This window comes from Carcharhinus amblyrhynchos, chromosome 6, assembly GCF_965287045.1.
Source record: "Carcharhinus amblyrhynchos chromosome 6, sCarAmb.v2.hapA, whole genome shotgun sequence".
NCBI classification, from domain to species: domain Eukaryota; kingdom Metazoa; phylum Chordata; class Chondrichthyes; order Carcharhiniformes; family Carcharhinidae; genus Carcharhinus; species Carcharhinus amblyrhynchos.
This window is the reverse complement of record NC_137329.1, coordinates 47177643-47202493: the sequence shown is the minus strand read 5'-3', so window position 1 is coordinate 47202493 and position 24851 is coordinate 47177643. Positions and strand designations below refer to the sequence as shown.

The following is a 24851-nucleotide window of genomic DNA, read 5'->3' as shown; positions in this document are numbered from 1 at the left end:
TCTCTGGGTTTAGCTGCAATCATTGATGAGCTGTTGTCTTTGTGCTTGCTTACTTAGCAACACCACCTGCACCGAGAGTAGCTCAATTTCTACAGCAACAGGTCAGTGTTGCTGGCTAGAAAAAGCAGTTCAAACTGACTACCTAATTAACTAACTGCAGCTGCCTCTCTTGGAAAGAGCCTGCTTATACCTAAGACTGAATTAACTTTAACAGTAAAATGTAGTTAAATGCTAAATGCAAACTAGACTAGATTTATCGAAGAGATTATTCCTTAAAATAATTTCATTCACCAAAGTCCCAAACTCACACTCTGTCAAGCTGCACTCAGTGAGGAGCCGCTATATTCATGCTTGCCTACAAAATGTGGTCACGTTCCATATTATTATTGAGGGGTAACATTCCATATTTGTATTGGGACAGAGGCATATTACAATAGATTATATTTTATATTTGTATAGATAAAGACATATATATTACAGATGAACAATATTCTGTATAGAGAAAAATATTTAGAGGGTTATCTACATTTCTAAAATGCAAGGCACTTATTATAGATGAGTACTATTCCAACTATATAAAGGGGAGACACATTATAGAGTTTTATTTCACATGTATAAAGGGAAAGGCATGTTTTATAGGTTAGTAATATTTAGCAGGTAAAAAGTATAAGGCACACATTACAGATAGATAATATCCCATATTGATGGACGCAAGTACAGATAGAGTTGAGTAATATTCTATATTTGCATAGAGATGTGAACTGACATTAGAGATCAGTATTATTCCATATATGAAGAAAGGCATGTAAAGTAAGAGTAAAATGCCTTACAATTATAAAAACAAAGATAGAGATTACAAATAACTAATATTCCTTTGTAATTTAGAGATAGGCTTACAAACATTTCAAAGGGATGACAGTCCATATTTATACTGACAGGCACTAAGATTAAAACAGGCAAAATTTATACTTCAGTAGAGACTGGCACAAGAACAGGAAGTAATTTTCCATTCTTAAATGTAGACATGCACAGATACCACAGGCAGTTAATATTGTGTATAGAGAGATAACATTGAGTAAAATACAGAAATTTTCAGAACTGGTCTTATAGTTAATTATTATCAATTTTAAATGTTTCATGTTATTTTACTTTTACCTGTCCCAGCACAACCATTAGTCTTGTTTGAATTCTGCAACATTATATTGGTTGTGTTCATTTTTAAATCCCTTCACATTAACAGCTTCCTCAGCAGCCTCTATTAGCCCTACGTCCCAGTTTGCTTCCAAATCTCTTGACCCTCCTTACTCACTTCTCCTTAATCTCAGAGCATTTAACCATCTCCCCCTGTCCATGCATCATAATTACCTTCATAAAATCTTCTCCTTCACAACCCAGGACTGAGGTGAGGAGAAATTTCCTCACCCAAAAAGTATTGAATATGTAGAATTCACTACCACAGGAAGTGTTTCATGGCCAAAACGTTGTCTGATTTCAAGAAGAAATTAGATATAGCTCTTGGGGCTAAAGGGATCAAGGGATATGGAGGAAAAGGGAGGATCAGGATATTGAATTTGATGACTAGCCATGATCATAGTGAATGGAAGAACGGGCTGGGCCGAATGGCCTACTCCTGCTTCTAGTTTCTATGTTTCTTTTATTCCCCAAAACCTCTTTGTCTTTGACTCTGCTTATTGTTTTGTCCTGATACTGAACATTGATGCACTTTTGAATATTTTACGATATTAAAAGGTATTGCATGAATATAGGTACTTGATACAACTTATATATATAATTCCTATAACTTCTCTTGATTGTGTACTGCAGTATTCACAATTGAAAATGCATACATTTCTTTTCATTTATAATTTTATTATATCACGTGATACTTATATCTAAGTTTCAAACTATGATATGCATCATTCCAACTCAAACCATGACCTGTGATTATCATCATTTCTATTTGTCATCCTGTAAAATTTTGAATTTACTTTGGCATATTTAGTCTAATTTGTGTTTTCAATTTATGTGTTTACTTGCAATGTATCATTTCTATTGAGATATTTTACTCTAATATTTATCATTTCTTATATGGCTTCCAATAAAATGTAATCTTTTAATATTTAATCGATATCTAAAATTGTCATTTATCTTTTCTATTTAATATTTCAATATATTACATTATATTTATGCACTAACCATGCATTCACCAATATTGATCATTTACACAATTTTCCCTAATATAAATATATTCTAAGTATAGTTATCCATCAATTCAGTGAAGTGATTTATATTTGTATATTCTTCTGTAAAAAATATTTCAATTAACAACATTTACAATGTTGACATAAGAACATAAGAAATAAGAGCCTGCCCCGCCATTCAATAAGATCATGGCTGATCTGTTGTAGCTCAGTTCCACATTCCCGCCCTCTCCCCATAACCCTTAATCCCCTTGCCTATCAAAAACCTATCAACCCGTGTCTTAAAAATATTGAGCGAGGCAGCCTCCACCACTTCAACGGGCAGAGAATTCCAGAGATTCACCACCCTTTGAGTGAAGAAGATCCTCCTCAACTCCGTTCTAAACCGCACCCCCCCCCTTTATCCTGAGGCTGTGCCCTCTAGCCCTACTGTCCTTTCTGAGCGGGAAGAGCCTCTCCACCTCTATCCTATCCATCCCATTCAACATCTTATACGTCTCAATGAGATCTCCCCTCATTCTTCTAAACTCTAACAAGTACAAGCCTAGTTTATTCAGCCTCTTCTCATAGTTCAACCCCCTCAACTCCAGAATCAGCCTAGTAAACCTCCTCTGCACTCCCTCCAAGGCCAAAATATCCTTGCGTAAGTGCGGCGACCAAAACTGCACACAGTACTCCAGCTGCGGCCTCACCAGTGCCCTGTACAGCTGCAGCAAGACCTCCCTACTTTTATATTCAATCCCCCTCGCTATGAAGGCCAGCATCCCATTTGCCTTCCTGACCACCTGCTGCACCTGCAGGCTGGGTTTTTGCGACTCATGCACAAGGACCCCGAGGTCCCTCTGCACCGTCGCATGCTGCAGTTTTTCGCCACGTAAGTAATAGTCCTTCCTACCATTATTCCTACCAAAGTGGATAACCTCACATTTGCCAACATTAAATTCCATTTGCCAGTTGCTGGCCTATTCGCCCAGCCTATCTAGATCCTTCTGCAGACACTCCACACCCTCTGCACAATTTGCCGTTCCACCAATCTTGGTGTCATCAGCAAATTTCGACACCATACACTCGGTTCCCTCCTCCAGATCATCTATATAAATGGTGAATAGCTGAGGCCCCAGCACCGACCCCGGGGCACTCCACTAGTCACCAACCGCCAATCCGAATAGCACCCATTGACCCCCACTCTCTGCCTCCTATTTGACAGCCAATCCTCTATCCACGCTAACACCCTACCCCCAACTCCATGCCCCCTGACCTTCTGCAATAACCTCTTGTGAGGCACCTTGTCAAACGCCTTCTGAAAATCAAGAAAGCCACATCCACCGGCTCTCCTCTATCCACCGCCCTAGACACATCCTCATAGAACTCCAATAAATTCATCAGACACGACTTCCCCTTAATGAAACCGTGCTGCGTCTGCTCTATCAAGCAATTCCCCTCAAGATGCCTCGCTATTTTCTCCTTGATCACGGATTCTAACATTTTTCCTACAACAGACGTTAAACTAACCAGCCTATAATTCCCCACCTTTTGCCTGCCACCCTTCTTAAACAACGGCGTAACATTAGCCGTTTTCCAATCTTCCGGCACTTCCCCGGAATCCAGTGACATTTGGAAAATAATCACCAAGGCATCCACTATCACCTCCACCATTTCCTTCAGAACCCTTGGATGCATTCCATCCGGTCCTGGGGACTTGTCCACAATCAGTCCCTCCAGTCTGTCGAGCACCGCCTCTCTAGTAACAATAATGTCATTTAGGCCTTCCACTCCTACCATCTTTCCATCGCTAACACCCGGCAAATTATTCACGTCCTCCTCCGTGAAGACTGAAACAAAAAAGTTATTCAAGGCCTCAGCCATTTCCCCATCCCCTACCACTAAGTCCCCCCTCTCAACCTCTAAGGCTCCAACATTCACCCTAGCCAGCCTCTTCCTTTTTATGCATTTACAAAAACTCTTGCTATCCTTTTTTATATTAAGCGCTAGCCCAGCTTCATAGTTTATTCTACCCTTCTTTATCAACTTCTTTGTCATTCTTTGTTGACATTTAAACCTCTCCCAATCCTCTTCTCGCCCACTACTCTTAGCTACTCTAAATGCATCCGCTTTTAATTTAACACTTTCCTTCACCTCCTTCGTTATCCACGGCTGATTACCTCTCCTCCTACGATCCTTTTTAACCATCGGAATAAATTTCTGCTGAGCACCAAGAAGGATGTCCTTAAAGATCCTCCACTGCTCCTCAGCAGACCTACCATCCAACACACTCCCCCAGTCAACATTCGCCAATTCCTCTCTCATCCTACCATACTCCCCTCTGTTCAAACAAAGGACACATGTCCGGGAACCCACTTTCTCCTCCTCCATCTGCATCAGAAACTCCACCATACAATGATCATTCTTCCCAAGAGGATCCTTCACCACAAGGTCCCTAATTCTACCCGCCTCATTACATAACACCAGATCCAAGATAGCTTGCTCCCTCGTCGGCTCCAACACACACTGTTCGAGGAAACTATCCCGGTAGCATTCCAAGAACTCCTCCTCAAACCCACCGCATCCAACATGGGTCAACCAATCAATATGTAGATTGAAATCCCCCATAAATGCATGCCGCATTTATTTGCGCGTTAACAGCCCGCCCCACCTCCAGATCATTATTCGGGGGCCTATAAATGACACCCACCAGCGTCTTCTTCCCTTTGCTGTTCCTAATCTCCACCCACAACGATTCCACGTTCTGCTCTTTGGTTCCTATATCATCCCTTACTACCACCCTGATGCTATCCTTAATCAGCAGAGCTCCGCCCCCCCCCCCACCCCTCTTTTTCCTCCTGCCTATCCTTCCTAAACACTTGATACCCCTGGACATTCAGCTCCCAGTCCCTGTCACCTTGCAGCCACCTCTCTGTAATGGCCACCAGATCATATCCATTTGTGCTGATCTGCGCCACCAGCTCATCCACTTTATTCCGAATGCTTCGTGCATTCAGATAAAGTGCCTTCATCCCAGCCTTCACCTGTACCCTATTTGCCAGAACGCCACCAACCATACTCATGCCCCCTACTCCTTTTATTACTGGGACATCCTTGGTCTCCTCCCTTACCTGCACCCTCTCCTTTACTTTAGACATTTGCTGTATCATATATGTTGCTGAAAAGGAATACTTTTTTGTCGAAGCTTTTTGCCTTGCATTCATCAGAACTTTTCACATGAATATAAATCCAAAGGAGATAACAAGTTTATACTGTACAAGAAGAGAGTGCCCCATGGCAGTGTGTCTACCAATCAGCCAACCAATCAGTACCTGCTTCTCACACATATAAATTTGTTATCCTCCATAGATTTGTACTCTTGCAAAATATCCGGCTGAGTGCAAGACAAAAAGCTTCCATAAAATGTCTCTTTTCAGCAATATTCAAGTTCTGTACAACCAAACAGCTATTAATATATATTGTATTAATACTGTAATCGGTAACATTCTGTCGATCTGTCTGGTTAGCTGTCTATCTAGCTACCTGCCTATCTTTCTATCTGTCTGTCTCTTTCTTCCACAATTTAAAATAATGTCTGGTTTTGGAATAATAATGCTGTAATGTTTACAATTGAGAAACTTCCTGTGACATATACATCTTGCTGCAATTAGAATTTCAAATTGTACATTTACAGTAATTAGAATTTTTTATTAATAGTGTAATATATAGATTTTATATTGTTAATCATTTCAATTTACAAGTTTACTTATAATATTCACAACTTTAAAAATGAATGAATAATGTATTATTTTCACTTCAGCATACAAGTATAAATGTATGTATTTAGAATTGCATTAAAATGCCTTACTAGAATATTTATATCACATTGTATTCATCATTTTGATTTACATGTTCCTCTTTAATATTTTTGCTTCTATCTTCTCATTATTTGGTTGATGAAATATTTCTTAAATGGTATTTTAAATGCAGTTTCTTGTAATATATCTTATTTGCATTACGTATAATTCCTATTTACACATTTCTCTCAAACATAACTTGTATCTGTTCATCTTCCTGTAATGTTCATAATTTTTGGTAACAATTCCCCCAATTGTTATAACGTCTGTTGGCATGCTTATCTTGTTACATTTATATTTTCTATTCATACATTTCCTCAACATACATAAAATGATTATTAAAATATTACTTGTGTCTTTTTAGTATATATTTGCATGTAAATGTGATACATTGTGTTCACATGTTCCCCATAATACTTTCAATTTTTATTTGCACGTTTCCCAGAGTATCAATATTTTCATGTATTTACCTACACTACATAAATTCTATTTTAGTATTTGCCAATAACCTTTGCAATTTCTATATGACACTGTACACTTCATAATTTCTATCGAAATTTTTTTTATGCGTTATAATGACAAAAAGGACACCATTAATGAGTAGAATTAATTCAGAAAATAAGGTGCTTGAATCACATCAAAGGTGATATGCTTTGCAATGCAGTCTCCCTATTGTTTTAGTTATCATTGTCACTGACTACATTTTAATGATTTTTTTTAAGATTGCATGTTCTCTGATAATATGTTAGGCTGCAGAGTGCGGTCCTGTCTCATGCAATCACTTTTTGTACTTGTCATTTTTCATTAACTTTGCAACATTTATTTGAATAAATAGACAGCACCTTACAACAGAAAATTAATGCACATGTATACATACCATCAACAACAATGGAATAAATTTGTACATCTGTGTGATAAACAAAATAATTATTTTAACTTACAGATATGCTCAACCTACAAGACCATATTCATGAAATTCTATTCTACAGATGTGGCATTGTCTTATTTGGATCATAGCTCACAAAGAAGTAATTACTAAAAGATACACAAGATGCATTATCACATGATGGTACATGCATAGATTCATATGCCATTTTAGATGCAGTTTGCTCAATAATAGTGATTCAGTTGCAGTGACAAACTGATTAGGCTACACACTTATTGACATTCAAATTGTCATAAACTGACACACTAATAGTGACATGCATGCACACTAACATGCATGCAGATATGCTCATTGTTATTGATACATATTAATATAATTGGCCCTTTGAAATACATACAGACAGTTTCAGCATCACACACTCACTGTGATGCATTGACATATTTCTTACCATCTCCTTGTGCATAGGAGTTGTCAGGTGGGTTCGGGGCAACCACATTAATGTGGCTTTTCAAAATCTGGATGACTTCACTAAGCTGCTCTCTGTTACTGTCACAGTCCAAGAAGATCTCAAACTCAGAGTTCCTTCGCTTGGACTTTCGAGACTCAATGTGAACCAGGTTCACATGTTTCTCCTGGAGAGTGAATAGAGACAATACATGAAATTGACAAAATACTGAAAATGCACAGTGTGACTATCTTCATTTGGAATGTTTTCTTTTCACTCAACTATAATGTTGTTTGGCTGTTCATAATAGGCAGAATGCGGACCGTACTAACAACAAAGCCAAACAAACATCTACAGTTAGATGTGATCCTGTTCAACAACTCTGAGTATGCTAATAGTTACACTAACAACAAATTTAAAATCACCAGTCAAAGTCATAACAAGGTGGCACGGCGGCACAGTGGTCAGCACTGCTTCCTCACAGCGCCAGGGACCCAGGTTCAATTCTCGGCTTGGGTCGCTGTCTGTATAGAATTTGCACTTTCTCCCGTGTCTGCGTGGGTTTCCTCCACATGCTCTGGTTTCCTCCCACAGTCCGAAGATGTGCGGGCTAGGTAGGGATTGGTCATGTTAAATTGTCCCTTAGCGTCAGGTGAATTAGTAGGGTAAACACATGGGATTAGGGCCTGGGTGGGATTGTCGTCAGTGCAGACTCGAAGGGCAGACTGGCCTCCTTCTGCACTATAGGATTCTATGATAAGGCTCATTTACGCTTATTGGAAGGAAATACCCAAAGAATATGTTCAAGTCTTGTGCCTTCTATGAATTATCCAGGAACTTGGAGTGCCTAAAATTCCCCCTTACTTTCTCTGTGGCAGCACCTCAGCAATTCAGAGTCAGTATTCCAACCAATTGGCACCCTTTCTTCAGTAGTATAAATTGTGATTGTTTGAAATTTGGCATTGTTGCATTTGCCCTGATGAATGCAAGACAAAAAGTTGTGGCAGCACATCTTTCTATTCATTAATACTCAAGCTCTTGACAACCAATCAACTGCAAATATAATGTTGCATTTTGTGAAATAGTTCTTGAATGGATCAGGCAAGTATTTTTCTTCAGCTAAAGTTTAATAGAAGAAAGCCACTATGCTCATGCAAATGAACACAAGAACAGGGTTTGCTTTGCATAGCCCTGTGCAATGGTTTAGTTTGAGGACTGGCCCCTATAAGGGCCCTGAAACTGGGGCAAGTGCCTAAATGTGGTCCCTAATGGAGAAGATTTGCACAGACCAGTCAAGCAGAAACAGGGTTCATTAGGCTGAAAGCACAGCCTGCCTGGACAACCTCTATGCCAGTGGCAGACAGTTACTGGAACTGGATCCACTAGGAACCCTAACTGGGAAACTGCACAGTTTGCAGTGCCCCAGCATTGCTCCTGGGTGAAATAAGTTGGATGGAGCTTTTTCTTCCATTTCAATGTTTTGCAATATTTTGCACTACTCTTAAATGTTGTTAGGATATATAGCTGTAAAAAGCAATATTTGTTAATTGAATGAGAAACAGAAGCTGGAAGTGCTCAGCCAGTCCAGATAGCATCTGGGGAAAGAAACTGATTATCGTTAGAGATTGATGGTCTTTCATCAGAACAATGTTGCTTTCTCCACAGATGCTGCCTGGCCTGCTGTGTGTTTCTAATAGTTTCTGTTTCTTTTAATTTCAGATTTAGTATGTTACCTTTCCTCTTTGTTAACTACTGATTAAGTGCTCTTAAATCTTTCTAAAGGACAGACAAGATGAACCCTTGCACTTTTGTTCAGGGTGAATAAGGAAGATTGAGTTAATGGCTAACACTGAGGAGATTTAGGGAGAGTGCTGGGGATTTGAACACATCTACTAATTAAGCTTATTTGAGCTGGCAGTCCCTACTTTACTCATCCAGACAGACCTTACAGCTGACAACTCTCAACTTCATTTATTTAGTGAGCTATTTATTTATTTTGTGAGTATTTTTTAACATTTAAAATATAATCATTCACACAAAAACCAGTCATTTCTACAATTACAACTCGTTATTTGCTGGAGTCAGGTTGGGCCATATTTATCTGTAGAATTTAGGTCAGGGTGGGAGATAGGTCAGTAGGTGAGATACAGTCGCAATGTTGCAGGATTGAGCCCTCTAGATTCTGGCCACACTGTTTAATCAGCTTTGTAAAATTAGATTAGCACTATCATTGAGATACATATGTTTTGCAGTCTCCACTACAGTATGTATATTCCCACTTCCATTTGTTCGGTACCAGTTGGGTGACCAAAAAATGTAAAAGCACCATTATTATAATTGGATCCTGGTGGTAGTTTTTCCATTCATTGATGCTAACAAATCGCTTAAATTGAAATTTTCAGGAGAAATAGCATGCATCTGACCATTTGACTTGGTGCCATTGTTTTCTACCATTCAAGGGACAATGATTTGTATTCCCAAAATAGGGAAAATATACCTTATACAAATTCAGGATTGCAGGAATACAGGAGTGGACAAAAAGTCATTGAAGAGACATAGTGTTGCTGCTCAGGATGAATAATAATCTATAGATGGCAAGGTAACCTGTCTCCAAGGTGCCTATCTGGTACTCCTAGTATCATATGCGGGAGCTCCAGACTCAAAGTAGTGGCATTGATCATATAGGCTGTATTCTGAGCAAGAGCTGGAAGCGGGAGTTGCTGTGACACAAGCTGGATGTTTGCAATCATTTTAGTTGTTGAGTATAGTTAATTGCTAATGTAGCATGTTTGTGTACCAGGCTCAGGCATGAATGAGTGACTTGAGTGAGAAAGGCAGAAGTGTATGATATTGCCTCCTAGTTTGCTCCAAATGTGTAAAATGATGCTACCTGGAAGACTTTCAGTGCTTTCGCCAACCCTCCTATTTCATTTTTCAGTGAGAAGACAACAGCCACTCGACCCCGCTCTGCAGATTCATTGCAATTCTCTTTATCCTCCTTATTCTCTTCAATTTTGTTGAAACTTGACTTGTTAATCTGCCAGATATAAAAAAAATCAATAAAGACCAGCTGCATTGAGACTAGCAGGAATACCAGAGACAAGTCAGCACTGCTGGCTAAAGAATCCAGTTCAAACCAGCTAGGTAATTAACTAACTGCAGATGCCTATTTCTACAACTTAAATCAACTTAACTTTAACTGTAAAATCTAGACTAGGTGTGAGAAAAAGAGTAACCCTTAAAATTCATTCACTCACCAAAATCCCAAGGCCATACATTGGATAGAATGGTGTCCAATAGGGAAAACAGTTTGGACCAGTACTCTTGTTTCCAATTTGTACAGATCATTCTGGGATATAAATTATGAGTTGCGGGTGGGAGTGAGAGTGATTTATGCTTGAGGGTGGAACAGCTGACCACGTGTGGTATCATGCTAGTCAGCTCATTAGCTATGCATACACGAGGAAGTCGGTGAAGCCTGTGGCGGGATAAACAGTAGCTCATTACCCCAACCTTTACCTCAGGGGCTTGTAGGTCTAGGCACCATATTTCAAGGAGAAGTGGACAGGGACTCACTCACTGCAAGCCAGGAGTATCAGTCTAGTTGTCACTCCAGAGGATGAAACCTATTACACATTCAAGAATGCTGTAGAGCAGAAGAGTATCCCATAGTTCACTCCAGGTTCTCCTCCAGATCGTCTTGGAAAACTAGGAGGCTCCTGTTCTCCAGGGATGGGAGCAGATGGCTTTCTTGTCTGACAAGGCAGCTTGGACATAGGTAGCAATGCAAATCAGTGCCAGTGGGACCCACAAACAAGCCTGGGTGCAGCAGTGCTGAAAACAAGTGAATGATCTGCTGTGCTTTATAAGGGTAAAATACATTACAAAGACTCATAGTGAACCAAGATTCCCACACTGATTCCAGGGATTGTCCGATGAGGTGAGAATGGGGAAGAATGGGTCTGTATTCTAAAGTGCAAAGGACTGAGAGGTTATCTGTCTATGTAAAGCAGAAAGACAGGGTGGATGTTTCCCATGGCTGCAGTGTCCAGAACAAGACAGCATAATCTCGGAGTAAGAGGCCATCAACGACTGAGTTGTGTAGGAATTTCAACATTCAGAGAATGCTGAGTGTTTGGATGTCTCCACCCTGTAGGGCAATGGAGACACGGTCACTGAATATGCTCCAAATAGATCAATAGATTTGTAGCTAAACAGCAAGGATAAAAACTGACATTGTAGTTGTTCCCTCCCACCTCACTCCTAGCCCTAGGGAGCTAACCCTTGCCTCTTTCTTTCCATCCCTCCCACCCCCTATTCCCCCTCCCCCACCAAGATCAACTTGAGTTGCTCTTTGGCACAGTGTTTACTGCAACTCCTGGCCTTGTTGGGATCTCAATGTTGTAAGACCCATGAGTCAGAGAGCAAAATCTATTGCTGTGTGGGCTTCACAGTTGAGCATTGTTCTTATCCAGTTGCTTCACAATTTAGTCAGTCAATTGCACTCAACCTCAACTCCTGCCACCAAAAATGACCACTCCCACTTTGAAGGTCACATTTTCTAGAACCACCTCATTACGACCTTTGCTTGTAAATACTTTTACATGCGTTTTTGCTCTTTTTAAAACAAAACAACACAGCCATAAAGCTGATACAATACAGCACAATCATTTACCGTATAGAAAATAACAGAATTGGTTCATCCGACCCAGAGCTTCCACATAAAAAAAACAAATAAAAGGATGAAGAGAAAATGAACAAAATACAAAAAGGAGAAGGGGCACATCCTCACGTACTTTCTATTAGGGGCAGGATTGCGTGTTTTACAGAAAGCCTTGTAGAAGTACATCTGACACGATGGAACCTAGATATTTAAGATACTTTCTGGAATGAGACCGACTTAGAGCGAAGTATATAAATTAGAAATTCCATTGAGATATGCTCCATAATAATTTTCTGCCAATTCTGTACAGAAAATGACTTGTCATTAATCCAAAAACATAAAGATATTTTTCCATGCTGCAAATGTTACAATGCAATACAACCCTTTCTCACTGACAACAATTACTCATTTATCTGGAAGTCCTAGAATCAAAAGCACAGGATCCATCTCCAAGATCATATAAAATATCTTTTCCAACTCTTTAAGTATATTGGGCCAATAGGTTTTCTTTAATTTTGATACAAGAGTCTAGAATCTTAGATTTCCAACAGTGCAGTACCCAACAAGTCTGCACTGACTCTCTAAAAGAGCATCCCACCAAAGCCTTCCCTCCATCCTATCCCCATAATAACCCTGTGCATCTACCATGTCTAATCCACTTAATTTACACATCTTTGGACACTAAGGGGCAAGTTAGCAAGTAATCCTCCTAACCTGCACATCTTTGGACTGTGGGAGGGAACCAGAGCTTCCAGAGGAAACTCACAAAGACACAAGGAGAACACGCAAACTCCACACAGTCACGCAAGGCTGGTATATAAAAAAACACAGATCCCTAGCCCTGTGAGGCAAAAGTGCTAACCACTGTGCTTCCCAGGACTAGACACAGTGGAGACACTGGCATCAAGATGCAATGTTGTTTTATTAAAAATAAAGTCTCTAAGTTATATCTAAAAAAGAATGTCTGGAAATATCACATTGTTGAAAAAGTTGCTCAAAAGATAACAAGAAGGCCTCTCTAAGCAGTCTCCTCAGTCTTGTGGGTCCTCTAGCCCTCCAAATGTCAATACCATGGTCTGAGAAAAAAACAGTTTGTAAAGAATGTTCAGCCTGACAAGCCTCAATATTAAGCCAAATGGGAGTGGGGTCCCTTCTTATCCATTCTCATATAAATGTCAGATGACAGGCTAGATGATACTGTTTTATCTTCGCTACCCCAGGACTCCCCTTTTGAAGTTGGATGTTGTAATTTGATCAGTTTTAAGTGAGGTCTTTTCATGTTCCATATAAAGGAGTTAAACCCCCAAGTAATTTTCTTAACCAAAAGTAAAATTGGGAACACCTGTGTAGGGTACAGCAACATTGATAATGCATTCATCTTAATAAGCGCTATCCTGCCCAGCCATAATACAGGTAAAGAGGTCCAACAATGTAGATTTCACTTTATAGATTTGAGTAACCGGGTAAAGTTTGCCTTATACAACTGACAGAATGAGGGGTTATAAAACTAAAAATAAGCATAACCAGAAGGGAACAATCTGAAGGAGAAGGGAGTAAGGGGAGGAAGTCAGGGGAGGGAGCAACTCTCTAAATCTTCCTATAGCATAGTCTCAGACTTTGCTAAATTTATGTTATAACCTGAGAAGGAGCCAAACCGGTCAATAATGTCAATAATATCTGGAATAGAAACTTCCGGCTTAGATAAAAATAGTAATACGTCAGCAGTGTACAACATAATCTAATGCTGCTTTCCACCACCTGCCAAACCAAATACTGAATGATTAAGTCTAATTGCTTCACTAAGGGCTCAATAGCTATTGCAAACAACAACAGAGAGCAAGCAGCCCTGCCTGGTCCTCCGCTGAGGATTAAAATTATTAAATCTATAGATCTAATATAGGATGGCACAGTGGCACAGTAGTTAGCACTGCTGCCTCACAGCACCAGGGACCTGAGTTTAATTCTGGCCATAGGTTACTACCTGTGTGGAGTTTGCATGTTCTCCCCCTGCCTGTGTGGGTTTCCTCCCACAGCCCAAAGATGTGCGGGTTAGGTGGATTGCCATGCTAAATTGCCCCCTAGTGTCAGGGGATTAGGTGGGGTTACGGGGATAGGGCCTGGCTAGGATTGTGGTCGGTGCAGGCTCAATGAGCCGAATGGCCTTGTTCTGCACTATAGGGATTCTATGATCTATAACTACCACAAGTGGATTTTATGATGTACTTGCATCCATTCACTAAAATCCACTCCACCCCCACGGCCCAAATTTATCCAATGTGTAAAATAAATAGTTCCATTCCATCCAATCAAATGTTTTCTCTACATTCATTGAAATCACCATGCTGTCAATTGCCTGTTTTGAGAAACCTAAATGAGATTTAATAATCTCCTGATGTTACATGAATTGCAAAAGGGAAGATTTTTTTTTCAAGATGCAACATTTAGATAATAATTTCAGATCTACATTTAAAAGCAAGACTGGTTTTTCAGAGACACAATCTTCTGGACTTCTGCCTGTCTTCAAAATTAAAGTGATACTTGCTTCTCTAAAAGACTGAGGTAGCAGTCCTACTTCAAATGAATTGTCATAAGTACCAATCAAAGGTTCTGTTAGCATGTTTTTGAATTCCTTATAAAATTCACTTCCAAAACCATCCGGTCCCAAAGCTTTACTAGATTGAAGATAATATTTCCTCTTTAGAAATGCGGGTGTTTAGGGTCAATCTTTGGTCCTCAGATATTGTTGGATATTCAAAAAAAGATAAAAATTATTTCATATGCATTAGTACATCTTTGGATGGATCTGCTTTATATAAATTGACATAAAGTAATTAAATGCCTTATATCCTCAATCTTAAACGTCCTATTGCCCTTCGAATCCAATACAGAAGGAATAGTACAGAATCTACTCTCATTGTAAAGAGAGCTAAGTATCCACAGCAAGCACATTTTAAAGATGTGGCATATCATATTTCAGACCTATTCCACCACCTTCCACGCTCCCCCATGAGCCATCAACTTCTCCCATCACCCTTGAGCAACCCAATATAACCATTCCCCTCCCCTCTGTTGAGTCATGTGAAATGGTTGTTTTTTTCAAATTGGATGATGGTAGTTAGTGATATTCCCTGGGTTGATGCTAGGGCTACTGTCTTTTATAGTTTACATAAAAGATTTGGATATTGGAATACAGAGTAAAATTTCAAAATTTGTCAATGATATCAAACTTTGAAATGTAATAAACAGCAAGGATTGTACCAAATGACTGCAACCAGACATTGATAAGTTAACAGAATGGACAAACATGAGCATTCTTTATAAAGCCCTAATAATGTTAATGCTACAGTACTACCTCAAGTTCTGTTCAACACACATCAGGAAGGATGTGAAGGTCCTTGATAGGGTGCAAAGATTTACCAGAATAGTTCCAATAATAAGGGATTTAGTTACACAACTATGTTTGAAAAATTGAGGCTTTTCCTCTTGAAGGGTAGAAGGTTGAAGATACATTTGATAGAGCTGTACAAGATTATGACAGCCTTAAATAAGGTAGACAAACAAAAGCTGTTCCAGTTAGTTGATAGTGCAAGGACTAGGGGATATAAATGTATAGTTTTGGACAAGAGATGCTGCATGTGAGCAGAACTTTGTTTTACACAGTGAGTGGTGGAAGCAGACACTATCAATAATTTTGGAAGTAAATTGGGAAAGAGTGAGGTAAGGGAACTTGATGGGTTGAATGGCCTCCTTCTGTACCTTAATGTTTCTATTGTTTTAATTAGCTTCCTCCTCTACCAATAGACTTCTGAAAATGTGATCTATTGCCCAGTTAAAGATGTATGTTTAAATAATAAATTAATAAAAAGAGACATGGGACAAGGACAAGCAGAATACAAAGCAGGAATACCTAGACCAAAAAATAAACCAGTCAAGAGAAGCACATACCACAGAAGCAGCCTTTGGAGATTATGATTTATAAACAGTCTGTTGCCAAGATTAAGTCACCTGACCAGACTGAGTTGTCAGTGCACATGTGGAATCTAGCATAGTGTTTTTGGATATGTCATCCAGGGAAAACATGGCTTCTTCTCATATGTAGGTGAGAAATAGAAAGGGTCATGTATAGATCCTTGGGGAACTACCAAGATAATGGTTCGGGTCAGGAAAGAAGACATTGCAGAAGAATATCTAACTGCAACTGATAAGCAAGAGAGAAACCAGGCGACTGAAGCACTACTCAGCTGGACAACAGAGGTGAGGCAGTGGAGGAAGATGGTATGTTTAACCACCCATGTCAGAGGTTGCAGAAAGGTCCTTCCTGGAGGAGCAACAATTGTGCATCTCAGTTACTGTGGATGCAATTTGTAACTTTAATTAGAGCTGTTTAAGTCTTTAGTAGGTGTGTCTGTGTGTCCATGCATGCTTATGAATTGGTGGGTGATATGTGTATATTGGATATCTGTATGTAAAATAGTGGTCTGCAAATGTATATTTTTTGGCCCTTGTGTGTACAGAGAGCACTAGCAATAATTGCAGAAATGTGCACTTTTCACACACTGAAAACTAACATCCAGACATCACAACCAGAAAACCTTTCGCTTATCCCATTACCTGCTGTTAATTTTAAATGGATGAATGTAAAATCATTGGGAACAACTCTATATTCCTCAATGTGCATTCCCAGTAGCCACTTTATTGATTAAATTGTTCCATATATATTAATCGACCCTTTGGCTGGAGTTGTTTTTAGTCTGGCATTTGTTGTCCATCCGTAGTTGCCCTTCAGAAGGTGGTGGTGAGCTGCCTTCTCAAACTGCTGCAGACCCTGAAGTGTAGGTACATCCACAGTGCTGTTAGGGAGGGAATTCCAAGATTTTGACATAGTAACAGTGAAGAGACAGCGATGCATTTCCAAGTCAGGATGATGAGTGACTAAAGGGAAAGTGTTCTACTTCAGTGAGAGACAGTCTGCAGTTACCTGCCCATGACAGTGAAGTGAATGCACTGAAAAGCTTGGGGTTTTTTTTGTCTTTTAGGGAAAAAGTTTGGGTTAGGGAGCACAAAAATGGAATCTGCTTATAAGAACATAAGAACATAAGAAATAGGAGCAGGAGTAGGCCATCCGGCCCTTCAAGCCTGCCCCGCCATTCAATAAGCTCATGGCTGATCTGTCGTGGCTCACTTCCACATTCCTGCCCTCTCCCCATAACCCTTAATCCCCTCTCTTATCAAAAACCCATCAACCCGTGTCTTAAAAATATTTAGCGAGGCAGCCGCCACCACTTCAACGGGCAGAGAATTCCAGAGATTCACCACCCTTTGAGTGAAGAAATTCTTCCTCAACTTTATTTGTGTCTATTAGTGGCTGTCACTGTATTAATCATTACATATGCATTAATGGACTTTTTTATTTATCCATTGCTGACAGGAGTGGTATTTATTATTGTCCATCCCTAATAGCCTTTGAGATGGAGGTGGTGAGCCACTTTCTTGAGTACAACTGAATGGTTTGTATTAGTGAACAAGGTGAGTTTTGTGGGAATCCTTTGGTTTCATGGCTAACGTTACTGGTACTAGCTTTTTATTCAGATAAATGAATTCAAATTCCCCAGCTCCCATGGTGGAATTAGTCCTGGCCTCTTGATTACTCATTCCACCACACACTATGCTACTGTAGCTCCTGTCTTAGATCTTGGTTACGTGTGTTGACTAGGTGGAGGAATGGAGTTAGTCAGTGTGTGTGCGTGTGTGTTAGTAACCCCTTGGTGTAAGCTGTTCATCCAATGCATGTTAGCCATCACTTGTGTGTACCAGGCACTTTATGTCTGGGTGGATATTAATCACATGATGCCTGTATTCGGAACTTCTCTGTATATGCTTGTATATTACATATATTTATTAGTGACTGTGTGTATTGTTAGCTGGTGTGAATGCGAAGGACTGCAGACACGTTGACCATAACTTACTGGAAGCAGGACAACAAAATGTGCTAACCATAGGTCAGACTTGCCCTTGCCCATTCACTAGCAATGATATTATGAGCCACAGGCTGCTAAAGTACAATCTGATAATGGTGGAGTGAGGGAAACTGGACATCCGGGACCGGAGTCCCAGGGTAAAAAACTGTGCATCTCCTTAACCAGTCATTTTGAAAGACTGTGGAATTAACAGCACAAGGACTGGGAAGGAGCGGGTGAATTCAATGTCAAATCAGAGACAGGGAGAAAGAGAAGGAAAGAAAATATGGATTAAGAGAAAGGGAGTGAAAAAGAGACAAAAAGGCAAAGACGAAATATTAAATATCCACATCTGCAATAATGTAAACTTGGGGGGAATGAGGCTGCACGCGTGTTATCGGCAATTTTCCGTTTCAGGGGTTGTCAAGTGGCTAAATGACTTAGACTGAAATGGACAGGATTTCTTTCTCCGGAAAGTGTGTGTTCCCATGATAAGTAGGAACGAAGGAGTTTAATCTCACCTCAAAACGGTGAGGCTAGCAATGTGTTGCTGAATTCGCAATAAGAGAGAGCAGCATCTCCTACAACAACTTCTGCATTGCTGACCCGCCTCAAGTTACTGTGACATTTGCGCAGAAATATGGCTTGGTGCCAGCATTCTGTCTTATTTTGACAGTAAGTGTACATTTACACAATTATTTTTGCTAACATTGGGATTTTTTGGTTGATTAGACAGTCCCTCCTCAGTGCGCATTTCCTGCGTGGGTTTTTATTGAAAGGACAGCAAGTGCCCAAAGGTGCTTCTGTGCTAGATTTGTTCTACAATCCTACTTAATTTGACAAGTGTTCAGAAGGGATCGGCTATGAATAGCTGGCTTTACTTAATGCGTAATAAATAAGACTCTAAACACTGGATTAAAAAATTCTATCTCCAAATGACAATGAGGAGAGGCTTCGACAGCAAGGGGCAGAAGACTAAAAGTAAGTCTGGAACATCAGCGAAATTGTTCGTCGTAAAATATCATAAACGGGCGCCTTTTATCCATTCCCAGCTCTCCAATAGATCTTTCACCAAGACAAGCGCTAGCACAGGTAATCCTTTTACAGGCTTTAACTATCACGATGTGGCGCAGACAGCAACATCACAGCCTGGCTGCCGGTAACTAAAACAACGTGGGAGAATCCTGTGACCTTCAGAGGAAGCGGGCAGGTTAAGAGTGCGATTGCCTGACACAAATCCCTTCGTTACGCACAGATCCGCCAGCTTCAATCCAGCAGAACAGCGGGGGGCCAGAATCTGAAATAGGATTTTCTGACCAATTCTTACTCTGTAACCACACTCGGAGAGGTTCAGTGATTCCTGGTTTAGTTATGTGTAAGTGTGAGGGAAGGGGGAATCATATTCACCACATGTACCAGAGACTCAATCACCGTTGCGCTTAAACCGATGAGCTCCCACCTTCTTCTCCAACTCATCTCTAGGTTTTAAATCCTTTATTTCAAACACTTGGCATGTTAAGGGTCACCACAACATGTCAAGGCCATCGCGACCCGCCGAATTCTCACAAAATCCCGTTCAGATATAACCACTGGAGAGTACCGAGACAATTTCCAGTTTATAGGAGAAAGGTATAATCCATTTCCAATTTGTCTTTTTTGTGAGGAAGACAGAAAAGCATTCTCCCACCCATCACCTCCCCACCCCGTTCCCTAGCGCACCTCCAAACTTCACCTTGGCTAAATCCCATGATTTTGTTCTCTGGCCTTCAGCCCTTCAAATAAGGACAAAAAAAAACTCCACCAACCTCATTATTCAGATATTTCTCGTCCAAGCCGGAGTTCATAGATTCAAAGGACCGTCCTCTCCTGGGTCCCTCGTATTTGTTGGAGTACATGGTGCTAAGCTCCCACCTCTTGCTATTCGTGTCAGGATGTATCCCCTGCCCACTCCGAACGCTGCTCTGCCTGCTATCCTGCTCTGCACTCTCTGGTATCCTACCCTTTCTGGTATCCTCTCAGGTATTCTGTCCTGCTCTCTCTCTGGTATCCTGCTCTGCTCTCTCTCTCTGAAATCCTGCCCTGCTCTTTGGTATCCTGCTCTGTTCTGGTATCCTGTCCTGCTCTCTCTCTCTCTCTGGTATTCTGTCCTGCTCTCTCTCTGATATCCTGTCCTGCTCTCTCTCTAATATACTGTCCTGCTCTCTCTCTGATATCCTGTCCTGCTCTGTCTGATATACTGTCCTGCTCTCTCTCTGATATCCTGTCCTGCTCTCTCTCTGATATCCTGTCCTGCTCTCTCTCTGATATCCTGTCCTGCTCTCTCTCTGATATCCTGTCCTGCTCTCTCTCTGATATACTGTCCTGCTCTCTCTCTGATATCTTGTCCTGCTCTCTTTCTGATATCCTGCTCTCTCTCAGATATCCTGCTCTCTCTCTGATATCCTGCTCTGTCTCTGATATCCTGTCCTGCTCTCTCTCTGATATCCTGCTCTCTCTCTCTGATGTCGTGTCCTGCTCTCTCTCTGGTATCCTGCTCTGCTCTCTCTCCCTGATATCCTGCCCCGCTCTGTTCTAGTATCCTGCCCTGCTCCCTCTCTTTCTGGTATTCTTGCTGCTCCTGTGAACTGCTGTGTACAGTTGTTGTGTCGCCTCCTCTGCTGCGGCTCTGTTACTTATACCAGAGCGTGGAGCCCTCCCACTTCTTCTTAATCTCCCAGGAAAGTTAGCCAAGAGCAAACATGGAAATGGAAGGAATCACACCAGCCTTTCCCAGAGCCCAGGCCGGCCTGTGTTTACAAAGTGACGGCATTGGGTGCTGGGTGACTGGAGAAGCGGGGGCGCCCAGAGGGAATTACGGCTAAGGATGGGTTATTGTTAAGGAAGGATATGCGCAACAAGCCGCGTCAGCTTCTCGCCCCCTTCCTATTGAATTTACAACCTGGGGAGTAAACAACAAACTATTTTTACCTGGTGACGCGAAAGCTCAAAGGTGTGTGTGGTTGAGGGGGGCAGTAAACGTGTTTCAATGACAGGAGAGAGAATGAGAAGCGGCTACAACCATAGCGATTGTGGAGATCACAAAGTACTGGATCCCAGCGCAAAGCAACTAACCAGCAACTGGCAACTGTGATTTCAACACAATATCATAAAATGATTCACCATTCGTTCATTGCACCTCACTGTTTTGGTGTTAATAATTACAAGTATCAATTCACTGGCAGACTTTCGTTAAAAACTGTATTATCCTGAGCGCTGTGTAAAAACACAATTTGTGACTGTCAATTCATCAGCGATAAACGAAATCATGGAATGCATATGTGAAATCGATATGGTTTCCTGCTTCTCACCAAAGTACTGTAGTCGGCTGCCCACCTCTGTCTCAACATCTCTCCCCACTTATCCTTCAGTCTTTTTTCTCTCTCTTTATCTAGATCTTTTTCTCACTTTACATCTCTATTTCCACTTCTCCCCCCTGTATAATTTTCCTTCTGTTTCATTTTAATCTGTTGTTCTCTGTTTCTGTTTCTTTTTGTCTTCCTGATCGTTCGGTTTATTTTTTCTTTAAACTAGCTCTTTATTCTGTTTATCTCAGCCCGACTTTCTGCCTTTTTTTAACTTGCCAGATTCTGTCCTAACCGCACCACACCTTGCTCTCCATGTCTCTATCATTTATCTGCCTAACTCGACGTTTTTCCAACCCTCTGTCTCACTAACTCAGCCTTCGTTTGTCTACATCTCTCTACTCCGTTTCTAGATACCTCTATTTTATTAAGCTCCATCTACCAGTGCGTTTCTGTTATTGTAACTGACGGTTTATCCCTTCTACCTTTCTGTCTTCGCCTGTATCTGTTTTTCTGCAGATTCTTTTTATTTCTTCTCTCGTTTATCTATCCTTGCTTGTTCCAGCTTCTCTGCGACTGGGTCCATCTCTATATTTGTCTCTTATTTGTCTGTGTCTCCTTGCTCCTACTCCGACCAGCCTGTTTAGTTCTATCTCTCTCTCATTGTTGCTGCCTTTCTCTGATCGGCCCTTTGCCAAAATGTCAAAATAAAACAATCGCAAGGATTAGATCAAAGGTTTTAGGAGTTGCAACGTCTAGGAGTGTCAATCGCACAATTTAGTAATGATATTAACGCTATTTGTGCCTTAAAACTCTGCAGTTATTAAAGCTATGCAGGGTATTAACGTTATGTTGGGTTAAAACTTTGCGAGTATTAACGCTATATGGCTATTAACACTATGTGGGTATTAAAGCTCTGTGTGTATTAATACTAAAGCTTTACGAGTTTTAATGGTATGTAGGTATTAAAACTATGCAGGGATGAATGCTATGAGGGTATTAACACTGTGCAGGAATTAATGCTCTGTGGATATTGACACTGTGGCTTAAAGCTGTGCCGGTATTAAAGCTAACGACGCTCTGCGGGGACTAACACTACTGGTATTAACGCCATGTGAATATTGAAGCTCTGTAGGTATTAATACTATACGGCTATTAATGCTCTGCAGCTATTAATACTATGTGAGCATTGAAGCTCTTGGGTATTAGCTCTATACCAGTTTTAACACTATATGAGTATTAAAGCTCTACAGGTATGAACACTAGGTGGATATTAAAGCACTGTGAGTATTAACACTGAGTATTAACACTTTGCAGCTATATGGCTATTAACACCATGTGGGTATTAAAGTTCTGTGGGTATTTACACTATGTGGGTATTAACACTCTACAAGTATTAAAACTATATGAGCATTAAAGGTATGTGGCATTTAGGCTGTGCAGGGGTTAAGAACATAAGAAATAGGAGCAGGAGTAGGCCATCTAGCCCTTCGAGCCTGCCCCGCCATTCAATAAGATCATGGCTGATCTGAAGTGGCTCAGTTCCACTTTCCTGCTTTCTCCCCATAACCCTTAATTCCCCTGTCTATCAGAAACCTATCTACCCATGACTTAAATATATTTAACAAGGTAACATCCACCAGTTCAACAGGCAGCGAATTCCAGAGATTCACCACCCTTTGAGTGAAGAAGTTCCTCCTCAACTCTGTTCTAAACTGCACCCCCCCCCTTATCTTGAGGCTGTGCCCTCTAGTCCTGCTGTCCTTTCTGAGCAGGAAGAATCTCTCTACCTCTACCCTATCCATCCCTTTTATTATCTTATACGTCTCTATAAGATCCCCCCTCATCCTTCTAAACTCCAACGAGTACAGACCCAGTCTATTCAGTCTCTCTTCATATTCTAACCCCCTCATCTCCGGTATCAGCCTTGTGAACCTCCTCTGCACTCCCTCCAAGGCCAAAATATCCTTGCGCAAGTGCAGCGACCAAAACTGCACACAGTACTCCAGCTGTGGCCTCACCAGTGCCCTGTACAGTTGCAGCAAGACCTCCCTGCTTTTATATTCTATCCCCCTCGCTATAAAGGCCAGCATCCCATTCGCCTTCTTGATCACCTGCTGCACCTGCAGGCTGGGTTTTTGCGATTCATGCACAAGGACCCCCAGGTCCCTCTGCACAGTAGCATGCTGCAGCTTTTCGCCCTTTAATTAGTAATCCCTCCTACTATTATTTCTGCCAAAGTGGATAACCTCACACTTGCTAACGTTGTACTCCATCTGCCAGGTCCTCGCCCACTCGCTCAGCCTATCCAGATCCCTCTGCAGACTTTCCACACCCTCCACACAATTTGCTTTTCCACTCATCTTCGTGTCATCAGCAAATTTCATTACCCTACACTCAGTCCCCTCCTCCAGATCATCTATATAAATGGTAAATAGCTGAGGCCCCAGCACCGATCCCTGCGGCACTCCACAAGTCACCAACCGCCAGTCAGAATAGCACCCATTGATACCAACTCTCTGCCTCCTATTAGACAACCAATCCTCTATCCACATTAATGTTATGTGGATTAATCCTATGTGGGTACAAATGCTATGTAGAAATTAATGCTCTGTGAGTATTAACACTGTGTGGTATTAAAGCTATGCGGATCCACTCTGTGGATATTAACGCTGTGCGGATATTAATGTTGTGTGGGTATTAACACTGTGTGGGTATTAATGCTGCATGGGTATTAATGCTATGTAGTATTAACACTATGCAGATATTAAAGCAATACTAATATTAAAGCTATGTGAGTTTTTACACTATGCGGGTATTAATGCTATATGGTATTAATGCTGCACATGTATTAACACTATCTGGATATTAATGCTATGCGGGTAATTATGCTATATGGAGATTGAAGCTCTGCAGGTATTTAAACTATGTGAGTATTAATGCTGTGTGTGTATTAATGATGTGTGGGTACTAACATTATGTAGGGTGCTAACATTTTTTCCTCTTTTTCACATTAGATAATTATCCTTTCATATTTTGGAATAACTACCAAAGCTAATAGGTTGGGGTATGGGAAAACCAGTTTTGGGAAAGGTTTTGATGGTTACCATCTCATAACCAATCAGAAAATTAGAAAACAATAAGCATTTTTGTTTTTTTCTCCATCCTTATGCATTTTCTCCAATGTCAATAATTAATAATGAAATAGCAAGAGTCCAGCAAAATTACTGAAACAGAAAGATCCACTCAATCTGTATAATCACAACCTGAAATGAAAACATCTCCTATTATTAGCACTGTTATAGAAATATCATAACTACTCTGACCAAATGGAAAGATCACAATCAGTATCAATGAGATGAAAAATCCATCTTCTGAAACTCTTTTGAAACATCATATTATCAGATGGCAGAAAACTCATTATTAAACTATTCGCACATTTTTAGTTTGAATAAACTATTTGTGCTTGTATATTTGTGCCAGTGCACCACAGCGGTTCTCACATCACGTCTCTATGGC

General features: G+C 40.6%; 1 protein-coding gene across 2 annotated transcripts in view; it reads right to left on the bottom strand.

Moving 5' to 3' along the window:
- Positions 1-20392, bottom strand: part of tph1a (tryptophan hydroxylase 1 (tryptophan 5-monooxygenase) a) — a 49586-nt gene extending 29194 nt beyond the window's left edge. The window contains exons 1-4 of one of the 2 annotated variants that reach the window (XM_080190398.1): positions 19797-20392; positions 10262-10408; positions 7375-7558; positions 6918-6947 (exon numbers count right to left, since the gene is read on the bottom strand). In XM_080190398.1, coding sequence (XP_080046524.1) covers positions 6918-6947; positions 7375-7558; positions 10262-10408; positions 19797-19886 — 451 coding nt within the window. In that variant the 5' untranslated portion in view covers positions 19887-20392. The remainder of the gene's footprint in view (positions 1-6917; positions 6948-7374; positions 7559-10261; positions 10409-19796) is intronic. The other variant, XM_080190400.1, reaches the window with a different exon arrangement.
- Between the last annotated feature and the right edge of the window lie 4459 nt (positions 20393-24851).